At 45.2% G+C, this 14452-nt stretch overlaps 1 protein-coding gene across 1 annotated transcript; it reads right to left on the bottom strand.

The window, feature by feature from the left end:
• Positions 1–4441: 4441 nt before the first annotated feature.
• T265_14068 (hypothetical protein) lies at positions 4442–13578 on the bottom strand (the record flags this gene model as incomplete). Its single annotated transcript, XM_009171866.1, has 3 exons — positions 4442–5101; positions 7630–8440; positions 13280–13578. Coding segments are annotated over 3 exons (1767 nt in total), but the record flags the coding sequence as incomplete, so codon positions are not given.
• Between the last annotated feature and the right edge of the window lie 874 nt (positions 13579–14452).

Below are 14452 nucleotides of genomic sequence, written 5' to 3'. Positions count from 1 at the left end.
ATCGAAGGGCTCTTTTCGCCCAACCATGTGAAGGGTGGAAGAGAGCGAAAGGCGGTCAAACAATGACTTGGTAGCGAAGTGTGAAAGCCATTACCAGCAAACTCAGCTGCGCTGGTCACTGCCGTCTTCCTGGATGGGGACCCCGAGACGGGCCACATCAATGGCTAGAGACATTATCAGACATGGCCCAGTCGCGCCCTCAATGGCGCTCGTGCATCAAGCTATTGTCTTCAATGCATAGCTCCTTTTCCAACCCCCCCACTTGACAGCCCACTGACAGTGCTGGATTTATGCACCAATTTACCAGCTCGCGCGTGCAATGCGCAGCTACTAACACCCCCCAAATCATCGGTGAACGAAACTGCGGCAGCTACAACCAGTGTACGAAAATTACGCGGTTCTTACAGATAACATGATGATGATCGCGGTTCTTACAGATAACAATGATGATGATGATAATGATTCTTAAATTTAAATGGGGTTCCTGCACGCATGGTGCTGGTTTTGGAAGAGAAATCGAACGAGTAGTTTTGAGTAGACCTCTTATGTCTTGGAGCTTAAGGGCTATTTTTCTTAATGCCTTCTTAGTACCGTGGACCCGAGTCTGGAGAGCTACTTGATAGCCTGATGCGCTTAGCCAAACCAGGAAGCCAACGAAAATGCGAGTCAGCTATGCTATTGAACACTGACGCCTACAGACGTGTCACGTGCAGCCGAAAATGGACTGTTTATGCAGCTCACGTGGAACGTTCTAGGCGGGCCAAATGGTGGTGCTAAAAATAGAACTCATCTGTCAGAGGCAAGTAAAGAGTAACCAAGCAGATTTATCTCAATGATAACGGTTATTCCATTGGCAGTTTTTAGTCCAGTTACGTTAGGAGCTTGTTCTCCTGCGACAGTTAGGTCCACAGTAAAGAGGCCGTTTCGCGACGGTGAAGGTCTCCAGACGAGCACACTGCCGGGCATTTAGAAACTAAAATCCGCACGATATACGAAGCAATATGCAACGAGACTTCAGAAAGAAATTTGAGATGTGTGAAGTCACAAATGGAATCAGCAATGAACAGAGTTCATTCAACTTTTTAGTCCTTCATCATCTAACTCTCATTCAACTGTATACTACTCTAACTTACTCAGTAGCATAAAATTATTCCGAATAGAATTAGCAAAACGGCCCGGAGACAGACGATGCCTATGGTATAATTTGTCTTCCAGTTGTACTTACAATGGTGTCACTTTGAAGTTTCGGGATGCCTGTTTTAAGGAAACCCCAGTGTTCAACCAGTGCTCGCGTTTTCATACGTATGGTATTGGCATCCTCAACTGGCTCTTTTTCTGCACGACTCATTTTGCTCCTTGACTCTGCGAGCTACCGCACCCAAGGACTGCGCTGGATGGGTAGAAGTGCTTTCTGGTCTTTCTGACCAATCTACACCCTAAAATTTTGAGTGATAATCAACTACTGGCTTTCACAGTGGAATACAAATCGAATACGACAACTACCTATAGAAATAATGAGGGCCACTCAAATCTAGTGTGGTGGACTGAAACCCAGCCCACGTGACCACCCAATGTCAACTTCCCACCAAAAATGTTATTCTTGCATGACTTTAATCATGAATGGGTTGTTTCTACAGTTCTGAAATGTAAACGATGAAATCCCGACAAAACACGCTGTTAAATCGGTCCACGAACTATGGAGCTTTTGTAAGCGAAGCTATACAGCCATAAATTTTGATTGATTTTTGTTTGGTACAAAATGCTGGTAGGAATGTCGAGTCATCAAAAAGTTCACGTGATTGAATAAGGTCACCTGATTGGTCGGAAGACGAACGACAAGTGTAGATTTTAAATTGGTCACCTCTAGAGATGCATAATTGAGCTCGGTTTGAATACCACACACGACCACAACGCATAAGCACGCAGTTCTTCGGTCATGGACGCGGTTTGGACAGAATTTCAAAGCCAAAATTGACCACATATATTTTTGTAACGTACTATTCATAAGGTAGCTGAAAATCCGTCGACATCCCACGACCGGTTTCGCCCTTCCACTTTGGGCTCATCGTGTAGGCGCAGTCCCCGGGTTTCCGTCAACATCATGTTCCACATGAAACCAAATTGCAAAAAAATAAACAGATATACACTCATTTGCAAACTTACCTGGAACCCAGTTGAATCTCTCGTTTATGATGTTCTCTGAGGGTGTTCTCTGAGTGTTCTCTGAGTGTATGTTTGCCAAAATTGATCATCCTGCATCAAACGAATTGGCCAATGTATGACACTGGGTCTTCTACAGGAGAATGAATGGCTTCAAGTTACAATGTTTGTATGTCTCCGTCCGCCATTTAAATGATTAGTACTCACTCAGTCTAAATGGGTCACGTAAATGCATCATTGACATAATTTTGGTTCCAGTATGCGGCCTCCGAAGGGCAACTCTTTAGGAAAATATCTCCACCAGGAGGAAGATACTTGGTACTTGAAATTTTCTCCACCTTTACTCTTCTCTCTCAAGGAAACTTACCTCCTAGAGCCGAGGTGGAAGCCCATTCTGGTTTCAAAAATGATTCGGGGAAGAGGCCAATGACCCACTCTACTAGCCTTATTTCTTGCGCAAAGCTGATCAGACCTATTCGGGGATTCTTTTCCAACAAAAACTGACTTGCTTTGAATGACCGATCAATAAGTCTTTGATGCCCATAAAGCATCATTCAGCAAGACACGGTTGAATTGCAGATTGTAAGTGATGAATCTGAAGGATGTGACTTAGCAACCCACGATAAAACAATATTTCCCATCATTTGATATGTCGCTTCGTGAACGTTTAGATTGTGGAGCAGCTCTTGACGATATATCATACTACTTATAAGGTTGCTAAAAGTTCTTCAACAACCCACCACCGCTTTCACCCGTCTTGGGCCTCAGCAGGTAGGTGCAGTCCCCGAGTTTCCGTCAACCCTATGTTCTAATTGAACTCAAATTGCAGGAATTTAACGAAATTGTCCGAAAGCCAGCCGTCCACAATAACCGAACATCAGATCGTTCGGACGGATGTCACATGCAGGACACTGACCAAACGAAGGCATGTCCTGATTGGCCAGAATGCCAGCCAATCCGGATCGGGCATCTTGGACTCGACGCTTCTCGCCCCCTCACTGAGATTCTACCACGACCTTGTCGAACACCCTGTGATTACCCCATAAATATAGTTGTAACAATTTCCATTGCATAAAGTAAAGGACTGTCTGAAGCTATCGTGCCTTTTGCTATACCATAGTGGGCGGAGCATGTAGCCAAGGGACCGATACAGGATCGCAATACCGTTCAGTGAAACACAACAGGAATAAATTCATTTGTAAGCGATTTTGTTTTCTGGGAGAATAAGCTTGAAAACGGCTGGATCTCTCGTTTGTGATGTTTTTTCATTAATGGGAATGTGTATATTTAACTCTTGGCTGCTTTAGGATGGATGGCACAGGGCTAATATGACAAGTTTTGCACAAGGTACTGTTCTGTACGAATCACAGGAACTCAGGTGCAGTTGAGACCCTAATTGTCTCTTTTTGGTTACTGTTTTGATTAAGTACCAATGTTGGACTTCACTTGATCAGTGCTTTTCAGCTTTTAAGCGTGGGGTTTACTTACAGGACAAAGTCTCAATCAAATATTTCCGAGTTGTTTTCACCCTACTAACAGTCCATAAGTAGCTCAGAGGAAGAGTGAAATTCACTCGACGAGTTGAGCCTCAAGCCGTCACACAAGGAGGCAGTCAGTAGGTCACCACGTGATGTGGATACTATAATTGGAGGATCGGTGGCACCGCATCTTGTAGACTCACTACGCGCAGAATGATGGAATTCATCACACCTCATTTTACCGATATGATTTACCCGTAGTTCGTGGCGTTTTGAGAATATAACCATCGAAACACAGCGGTTCTCCTGTCAACAGTCGATTACACATTGAGCTGACATTTCTAGAAATAAATCTGTTGGCCTCACGGCATTTCCGCGTGTGGCGAGCTACTATTTAAGGTAACTTGTTCTGACTCCCGCTGGAATTTGGAATTCATCCGTCTCGGCTGTGAATTTGACAGCTGGCCAGTCACGTGAAAAGGGTCCTATCGATCAGTGTCTTAGCAGAAAGTGCAGTGGTCTTCGGGGTGAAGTTAAAGCGCACCTGTAGTCTCCAACATACTCTGGCAACAAGCATCCTTGTTTCACCTTATATTAACCATTGGAAACAATTTCTCACAAATTTATCATATTAAGGAATAGAAAAGAATCAAAATCGTGATGGACTTCACAGGATGAGCAGTCCAAATGTGTCATCTCGTATGTGAGTCATTGATGACCTCAATGTGGCGTCCGTGGCGTCAGGCAACTTGTCTGAGGAATGTGAAAAACAGGGGAGATGCACCGGAGGTTAGTCGACCTTCAAAGGGGTCGAATCGGAGTTAAGGAAATCGGGCTGCTCTCTGTGGGTTTCATGCGTGGTGCACAATGATGACGCATATGTCTGTCTAAATTTGTACGTTGGGCAAAAGCGCGAGAACAGACAACACAGACGAACGGTCTTTCGCGCTGATGTATGTTGCGCACGTGACGTTGCATATTAGAGGAAATGCTGAATCCACGTTTGCAATACTCGCACTGGTACGGCTGTTCCCCCGTGTGTGTGCGTAGGTGGCGATTCAAATTGGCCGAACGAGGGAAGGATTTCACGCAATAGGGACACTGATAGCGGCAATGATTTGATTGGCTTGCATACCGTGTGCGCTCACGTGACTTATTGATCAATTGTCGATAGCCGCTGTGTCGCGGATCTGTTGGCTCCGGTAAACTTGGCGACGAAAACTCCATTGAGTGGGACTGATTCGGGGGCGAAATTTTTTCATTTATCCTGTCAATATCATTCGGAATGTTCAACTGAGAGAAATGGCCACTTTCTTTTGTAATGACACTGAGTAGGCTGTGTGAGTTTGATGGTAATTTGACATCCAGTGTCTCCTGATTGTCCAAGTTGGTCGAACTATTCGGCGAACAGGAAGGCACAAAATTGGGCAGGCACTTTGCCTGTGGTTGTCCTTGGCTGAAAACTGAGAAGTAACAAATTTTAACTAGCTTAAAAATCTGTTGGGTAGTTATACGTGAGTAGTGTAACCGGAGTCAATATAAACGGACACGCTGAAGTTGCTACCACGATTTTGTTAGTTAAGCATTAAGTGTTCATGCCTTCTGAGACAGCGAGAGGCAGTGCAAAGCACTCAACCTTGAGTGGCAAAGATTTCAATACTCACAGTTCAGTCGTACTCCTTTGCAGTGCTCTGCAGAGCTGACATGTCTAGGCAGTTGACCACTTACTCGCGTGATGTTTACGTAAAATCCTGTGGAACGACTAGGCCTCGAACAGCGAAGTTCTTCCGGGACGCTAAACCAACCCTGCTGGTTGGGGACTTTCTGCAGCAATGCGTTCAGCTTTAGCACCTTTTCGGTGCCTAGCGGCCGTGCCACCCGAAGGAAGCACGAGGCTGGAATACTGCCAGGTTGCCCAAGCCTAGACAGGGGAAGTCGAGTGGCGGAAGTCGGGTTCGAACCACGAACCTTCCTGTCAGTAAATTCGCGCTCTAACCACTTGGGCCACCTCGCCATCTCAATTTATCCACACCTATTTCGGGCGATAGAAGTTCAACCTGGAGGTTTGAGAAGCTGGTATATTGAGGTGTTTTTCAGGCGAGTCTGCAGTTTTGGTTCGGAGGTGACACAGAACTCGACTTGGGGGATGCGGCGGAACCAGCAAATTATTTACTCACGAATATGTGAAGCTGAAGAACGCACAGAAGCATTATCGCCATCACAAGGATCATCACTGATGGCAATTCCAGAAGAAAACTTTAGTGCTCAGTTGATGCCTCAGTTTGGTTGAACAAAACTTTATAAGGGGAAAAAGAGGAAAATAGAACAGGAAATAAGACCCAGAAAACGTTCGGGACGTTTACACCTCCAACATTCAGTCAGATAATGTAGACAGACAGTGACAACATGAAGGTCACTGGTATAGGTTAGCCGCCATATCCTTAAGTGTCTCCAACCAGGGATTGAGAGGCTGACGTGGGCCTCATCCTGGTGGGAGAACAGTACCGGAACACCCAAACTTATTGTAATACTTTTTATTTTTTTGATGTCGAATTTGCTTAATCTGAATTAGACACTTAAAAGAAGTGCTTATCTCCACAGTCGGTGATTCGGACATGATCCACACTATTTAAAATTCAATACTGAATGCCGTCTGTATTGACAAAACCCTCCTATCGATTACCTCACTACAAATTCAGTTATTATTCCAGCCTATTCCAGCTACCATCTTGGGGAATCAGCGGTCAAGTACCTAAAAATACCTTGTTTCTTCCGTCCGAACTGGCCAAGTCTCGCAGCCGGGCTATTAGAAAGCTAGTTTTTGGTTGGGCAACGGGCACTTCTAATAAAAAGTTTGTCCAGCACTAGAAGCTGCGTTGGTTGGGACATGTGTCGCGTATGCCGAACCATCGTTTGCCGAAGGGAGTGCTATTTTCCATGCCCAACTCAGAGTGGCCAACTGCTTACCTAGCAGAGGGGTATGAAGGAGATTACGAAACGCTTGGGTGCTGTCGATGCCACTCGTCTCCCAGGATAGGGACCGCGTAATCCTCACTGTGCCTGGTTGGAGACAGTGCAAGACATCTCTGTCAACTGATGTCAGTGGCGTTCTTGTTGTCAGTTTCTATCCAGATCGCCTGAGTGAATGTCTGGAGGTATGGGCACCTCGGAATGATTGTGTTAAGCTAGCATTAGGTCCCTCCGCCGTCCACCTTTACTATTTTCTTTTCACGGCACCTCGGAATGATTGTGGTGAGCTAGCGTTAAGTCCCTACCCCGTCCACCTTTACTCTTTTCTTTTCACATAAACCATGGTTATACGGCAGTAAAGCATCGGTGTTGAACACTGATGTCATGCTGTCGATGATGATGATGATTCGGATGGTGATGATGTGGAACAATTCATTTTGCACTGTAGTCTGATACACGTGTCCTTCGAGACCCAAAGATGCATCGTTTTGATGCCACAATTAATACAAATTAACAAACGCAACTCCGGTCGTCATAGGTGCATATGACTTTGCAGTTCTGGCACGTTCGTCTATCTACCATGCAGGTTAAAAGAAACTGCGCCACTTTCGTTTCTGTTCTGATCATCGTCGTCTCGACTTCCTATCATCAGCTACGGAATGCTTGTGGATGGCGCCCAAGGACTTCGCAACAACAACTTAAGAGGAGAGTGTAAGATTACCCGGAAAATTAGAGAAACCGATAAGTTTGTAGAATAGACGTCAGTCAGTGGATGGACATGGTGACCCAGTCTCGACTAGTAACGGGTTTTCGCGCGCCCTCCGACCGATTTCACTCGGAAAGGTAGCGAACCAAAGCAAGATTCTCCTAGCATACTTCCTGGAAAGCGAAAAAATCCTGTGGGTAGCGATATACTCGAAAGAAGTTGATCTGAATTCCACAAATGTGCTTGTAGGGATCACGATAACATTTGATCCTAACCGTCTGTTATGGGTCATCTAATTCTATTGGAAAAACTCACCTGTACTGTTTACCCGTTTGACAACTGAGAGAATGGTGTCCATGAGTTGACCTGCCTCCAACACCTTCCCGATGTTAGGAGTCCCGTCAGTTCTCCACAGACTATTCCAGCTGGTTTCTTCGGACGGTCCCTCAGCGCAGTTATAGTGGAACTTCGGTTGACTGAAAAGCTTGGGCTCTGGTTTGATTGAGGTGTGGGTAAGCACAGAAATGTGCTTTCTTGAAGGAATGATTGGACTGGATCCAGGTGAAGAATGCTTCATTTCATTGTTCTTCAGCATTAGATCGTGTGCCCGCTGAAACAGGGCGGACGTTTGGATCATGGGAACTGGCACTTTCCTCGAAAGACAGTCAAGACTCACACACATCTTACTGCTCAGAAGGTCGTCTGAAAAGAATAGACTCCTCGCTGTTAGAGAAGCGAGGGCTGCGCTGAAGATCCACGGCATACGTGAGGCTGCCTGAGAGTTGATAGATTCGGCGGTCTGAGAGAACGGTATCACATGCGCTGATACACTCCCTTGCGGGCATGAGTGTGTTGACTCTTGAACGGAAGGTTGCTGACTGATGCCGTTTATTGTAATGGGCTTGGGGAGGCTGAGATCCAGAGCTTCAATGGACCCGTTCCTACTGAACTCGGGGGAATCCATTCGAATATCGGCCACTCGGAGGTTGTCTATCGATGACCCGACTGAACATTGCTCAGTCATGACCACTGAACGTTTAGATGGTCGGATGTGACGTCGACACTCGGGTTGGAGTCGCGTGTGGCGACACAGATTGCTGTACTGAGTGTACGCTCTGTTGCAATGCTAACCAGAATAACACGAAGTGAGCGAATTATGATCGCTTGTCGATGTATTGTACTCCTTGATATATTATAAGCTACATCAAAACGATGACGTGAAATACCATATTATACTCCACTTAGGTATACATTATTATGCTATATTGCATATAAAACTGTATCACACCATGATATAATATACCGTACTTTACTATGCTATACCATACTATACCACACTATACCGTACTATACCATACCATACCATACTACACTATACCATACTTTACTATACTTCACTATACCATAATATGTTATGCTATACTATGCTATACCACACTTTTCTGCTTAATACCATCTATAGGATATCATGCTATACCACACTGTACCATACAATATCTCGGCATACTGCACTACATTATACTATCATAACTCGTCATACGGCACCGTCTGTACTATTGATAATCTTTCACTAATGCCGTATCGAGAGTGTAGCCGCCCGGTCAACCACATACTTGACTGTTCAGCTCACAGTCGCTCACTGGATCTCGAAGCTTGTCTTTTTTTCACACTCGACTCATAAGATATCTAATGAGCGTAGCAACTACTCATGTGCTGACGCGCCCACGTACACACGAACGGACCTCCATATGGGGAAACCAGACACAGTCAGAGACTCGCGCGCGCGCAGGGAGCAAGGAGTCAGCCAAACACTCCCAGTCCACGGACAACTATGGAATACGTGTAGCAGCCAAACTGCGGAGGAAACACGTTCCCACCGTCCGGACTTTCACCAAGGGACTCCCCCATCCGATATGTTCCTTTTTTTTACTCGCTCTAATTTTCGCATTGTATTTGTTTTTATACGTGTTGCAATTCTCCACTGTCAACCATACTAAAAACGTTTATTAGTGCATACACCTGATTGGTATTATGGTCATCGTCAGCAGTGCACTAATAGGAGTCAAAGATTAGTCTTTATCCAGAGCTGTGGCCATTAGTGATGACCTAGTCGCAGAAGTGCATTAGTACCTTCGAAGCAGGTTCACCCTCGAGGTCGGTTTATTTTATTGCAAGCATTGCCTTCATAAGCTTCTGGCCCTAAAGTTGTAGAAGTTGTCGAACCACGTGACTACGTGGTGTGAAACCCATGGTTAAATGTTTACCAGCACTACATCTTGTCTAGATGCGGTTTACACTGTTGATTGTCACCCGTGAGCTAACGGTTTAGGCATCTATTAGAAGAACCAGCCCCGAAAGTAACGGGACTACATAATAGCCAATGGAATAACCGTTTTCGTTGGGACAGATTTCCCTGGTTGTTCTTCACTCGTCCTTGACAGATGAGTTGTATTCTTATTATCACTTTTTTGACCCACTTGTACGCGATAGTGATCAATAAAGCAGCTAGCTCGCAAGTTCGTTAACTTTTTCGGTTTGGCCAAACGCGTTAAGCGATCAAGAGGCTATCCAGACCGGGGTTCACGGTAATAAGAAGGCATTAAGGAGACTGTGGTCCACAACAGCATCAAACGACTAACCAGAAGGTCTTGGGTTCGAAACTCTTGGAAGTTTTGTGGTGCCGATATCTTCCAACAAGCATGAGCCAGCGATTCTGGACGTTCTGGCATAGATTTTTTTCACTTGAAGGACGACATCACTAATAAAATTGCAGAAAATTACAACACACAATCCTTGCAGTGGATTACTATTAGCTCAGAGAGGGTTTTCGTCTACAACTCGCTTAAATTTGTCTCGGATATGGGCTCCTCTGCTTCTGTCGAACGGTCAAATTTCTTGGTCATCGCAGTTTTACACGGCCATTCAGTCGATTAGTCACACAAATGCTTTGTTTACTGGCCGTTCTTAAAGGCTTTCATCGGAACAATGGCCCTCCACTAGCTTCTTATCTGAATTCCACTGATACGAGAAAAAAGCTCGTTCAAAATTCCTCAACGTTTCGATGCAATTTTTTTTGGAAGAATCAGCTTTCCCTACGTTTATGGCAGCTCATCTATCATGTATCATGCTTTATAGTGGTCTGCTTGGATTCTGGCTTGTCAAATCACAAATTATCCGGTTCGAATTGGCTGACCACAGTTTTCTGCCTTGATGTGTAATTGGCGTTCTGAGTATTTAATCAGACATTGATTGGTGCAGATCAAGAGATTTCTCGTCGAAAAATCACGATTTAATCGTAGTGTCGCTTTAAGTGTCACGTGGTACTCAAGTTGGCGTCCTTAGATACCCCGCGTATTCCACAGTTTCCTTCAAAGAGACTGCAGTTGAAGAGTATCGTAAATGGAAGAATCAGCTGAGATTTAGTTAACTCTCTCGTTAATAAAAACTCAGGTTTCAATTGAGTGCCTTCAATTGAGTGCCTAAGTAAAACAGAAACTTAACGGAAACTTGGGATTGCGCATAACTAATGTGCCCAAACAAGGGCGAGACCGGTAGTGGGTTGTCGAAGAGTGTTCAGCAAGCATATGAGAAGAGACCTTCAGGAAGCACAGGCACGCCTAATTTCCATGCAGTATAGCAGTCTAGGCATCTTTGTACGCTGCAATTTTCTTCGACTTTAAGGTTCCTTTTTATGGCAGTTCCATTGGAGCAAAACAGAGATCGATTGCACAGGATTTGGCTGCATTGAGCTGAGAAAACTGTACGAACACTCGTCGTATCCAAGGCTAAACGGCATGACCAATCAGCAGACAGATTCAAGGTCATTGGGTCTTTGGTGATCACATATCCTTACTCGACGGTCGACAAACTTACTTGATGGAACAAACGAACCAAACTTTGGCACTGCAACGTCAAAATGAGCGAATAAACCATTTATTCCGGCTACAAACGACCGATAAGAAAGTTACCTTTAAAATTTGTACCAAGAAAAACCACCAATTGAGTAGGAGGATGTTACAGAAGACTGGACACTGATTGTCTGGCACTCTTTGCAGGACAGTGGGTCGCGGTTTTAAATCTCTATCAAAGTTGGCGGGATACGCAATGATAATGGCACGAAATATCGATGAGACGACTGCGTAGTACTGCGTGGCTATTCAGTAGGGTGAAACCAGTTTTTGAAACTTCGAAATTTAAAAGCTTGGTTTTAGGTCTGTTCAAATTTGAAAAGAATAACTAAACTGACGGGCCAAACTCTGGCTAGCTAACTCTTGTGGATTCTAGAGTTCGTCTGGATTTTGATTCGGCCCACACGACTTGGTCACAAACTGCAAATCTCTCTCAGGCACCACTGCGAAACATAATCACAGTTTTATACGGCTTTCGATGCAAGACACGTGGTTATAAAAAGCTTATTCTACCCAGTGGTGGCTGTACATCTCTCTCTTTGACATGACACAGGCTAAAAACTGGAAGAGAGAGACCAACTGTACCACTCACAAGGTTGCTGAAACCTCTTCGATAGACCACAACCGGTTTCGCCCTTCTTGGGGCTCAGTAGGTAGGCGCATCCCATGAGTTTCTATCAAACTTATGTTTCACTTGAATCCAAATTGTACTGATGTCGACAAATCTAATCATTGGCATACCAATTTGTTTATGACGAGAGACTCACCTGGAACCCAGCTAAATCTCTTATTTATGTTCTTGAACCTGGTTCGGGAGGCGTACACGGTGAGTGTGAGGCGCAAGAAGTTGTATGGTGTCGATTCACCCTAGAAAGTGCACTCGGATGGATTTTTTTGCGGCACTTTTCTGGACGCCTTTGACTAAACCTCAACAGGTCGCTCCTACGTTGAAGACGCGGAACAGATGAAGTCCAAGAAGCTACCATCTGTCATGAACTCAACGGGTTCACAGTCGTTTTGTCGGTTTAAGGACGAGACCGTGCGAACTGTTCGTTGAAAGATTGTTCCCCTTGCAGAGTGCATAACAGATATCTCCGTTATCCGTGGTCTAGAGTCTAAGAAAGACGCTTCTTATGTCTTGCTGCTGTCACCGCTCCGGCGCCTAGTTCCGTAAAAAATATTCGCCGATAAGGAACACAACAGCTTTATTGCGAACAGGCGAGTCCGACGACTTAAGTGCGAAACTCAACGGCCCTAAGCCATTTTATTGGAGGAACACCGTCTGACCTTGGTCCAACGCTGTCTTGCGCTGTCTGACTTCGATGCAAGGCTGTCACGCATGCATATTGAGGGTCGATCGCTGTCTACCTGGTTAGCATCTAGCGGAATTGAGGATCTCAGTAGATTTCCGGCACCCAGTGGTTACCTTCAAGAATATGCCCTCCGATGGTGACCTTCCGAAGCCAGATTAGTGCCGTGAGGTGCCGATAAGGACTCTTTCCGTCATCCAAGATATGGTGCACATTTTGCAGTTCAGTGGAAAGGTCAAGCTGATCATTTGCTCGAGGCAATACCTCTAACGGATGTCCCGACGAATACCTGGTAGGAGACTGTTCCTTATCAGTAACTGAGTTTGCTAGAGTCGGGATCAGGAAGGAATTTTCGCGACTAATATTCGCAACTTCCACTAAGTTTGACCAACCAGTGGAAAAGAACCATTTTTGAGTGCTCTGAGTAGCCACCGCAAAACAAAGGCATTAGTCTGGGGAGTAGTGCCAACATCGTAAAAATCAGGTAGAGTGTAACCAGTCGCGTCTTAGTTCCAACCCGATCTCACGCAGTGCCCGTGAACCGCGTTAAAGTTGGAAAATGGGCAAATCCACAAGAAAAGCGTATTCAATCAGAGTTGGATAATTGACTCCGAAAGGAAGTGCAAAGGATTCCAGGATTCTCCACTTCTGGATGAGAGCTCTGTTCTGAGTACATCGAGGGAGATGGAAAAAGGTCTTTCCACACACGAAATGAAGGCACTGCACGTTCTGGAGTGTGTAACTCACCTCACAGACGTACGGCTTGAAAGTGGAGTGCACGTGCATATGTTGTTTCAGGCCAGCTTGGACCGGAAACGATTTTTGACAAATCGGACAAGAGTGATAGGCGGTCTGAACACAGTTCCGTTCTCGAATGCGTCGCACGTTACCGGAGAGAGGTGTGTTGCGGTATGCAGGATACAAACAGCATCCACTGTCTTTGCGCTTGCAGCACTGAGAATCGGGCTGGGGGAATGGTGCGGAATGCGGGAACGGGGATGGCACACCTGTGATGTGTTCGGAAACCGTGGATTTCCGTTGGACACCTGTAAATTCTAGAAAGAAAATACTAGTAAAAGCTTTCAGTCCTAAAAATTTGCTAAATGTATTAGGAAAGTCTGGAGATCTTCTACTATGCTTTTCAAGTACTGCAGATTTTCAGAACATCAGGGTGTTTGCTAGATCCCGAAAACAGATAGCACAACCAGATAATGGGTGGAAACGAGCCAGAGGCGGTCAAACAAACTTTGTCGTTTTCCCCGCGCTGTCGACGAATTCCCGCGAGTATCGATCGTCAACTTATAGGACACAATTAGAGTTCGGTTGGCTTCCCACTGCAACACACATGAATACACCCTTTGGAGAGGAAAACCATGGGGTTCTGTTGAGAATTTACCTACGGATGATCCTTTCTTGCCATCAGGACGAAATCTCAAGTTGTTTACCGCGGTTTCGAAGGTGCACTTTAGCCATAAAACGCCTTCTGGCTCGCGTTCACACACGGTAAGTCCATATCTATAGACATTTGTATAAACAAAAGCTTTGTTGACGGTCACGGTATCCGAAAGGAGAAGTAGAGAAATCAGTTTCGTTCTGTATGGTCCTCTTCCCACAACGCAGAGCAAAATACAACATGTTAAACATTGAAACGGGCTTTTGTGGAATGACTGAGTTGTGTTCAGCATATGTCAGTCTCGGTGATAGGACACCCAAGGGATGACATCACTTTATTTGGCCATCCAGATCTTCAACAGGCGACAGTATAATTTCAACTGCACAACCAAAATTGACATTCAATTCGGATGTGAGTCTTCCCGCGGGGGCGAGATGACTCCAGAGGTTAGAGCGCAAATTTACTGATCGGAAGTTCCGTGGTTCGAACCTGACCTCTGCCTCTCGACTTCCCCTACCTAAGCTTGG

Source organism: Opisthorchis viverrini (genome assembly GCF_000715545.1).
Source record: "Opisthorchis viverrini unplaced genomic scaffold opera_v5_136, whole genome shotgun sequence".
Lineage (NCBI taxonomy): Eukaryota > Metazoa > Platyhelminthes > Trematoda > Opisthorchiida > Opisthorchiidae > Opisthorchis > Opisthorchis viverrini.
The sequence above is the reverse complement of the archived record's forward strand: the minus strand, read 5'-3'. Positions and strand labels throughout refer to the sequence as shown.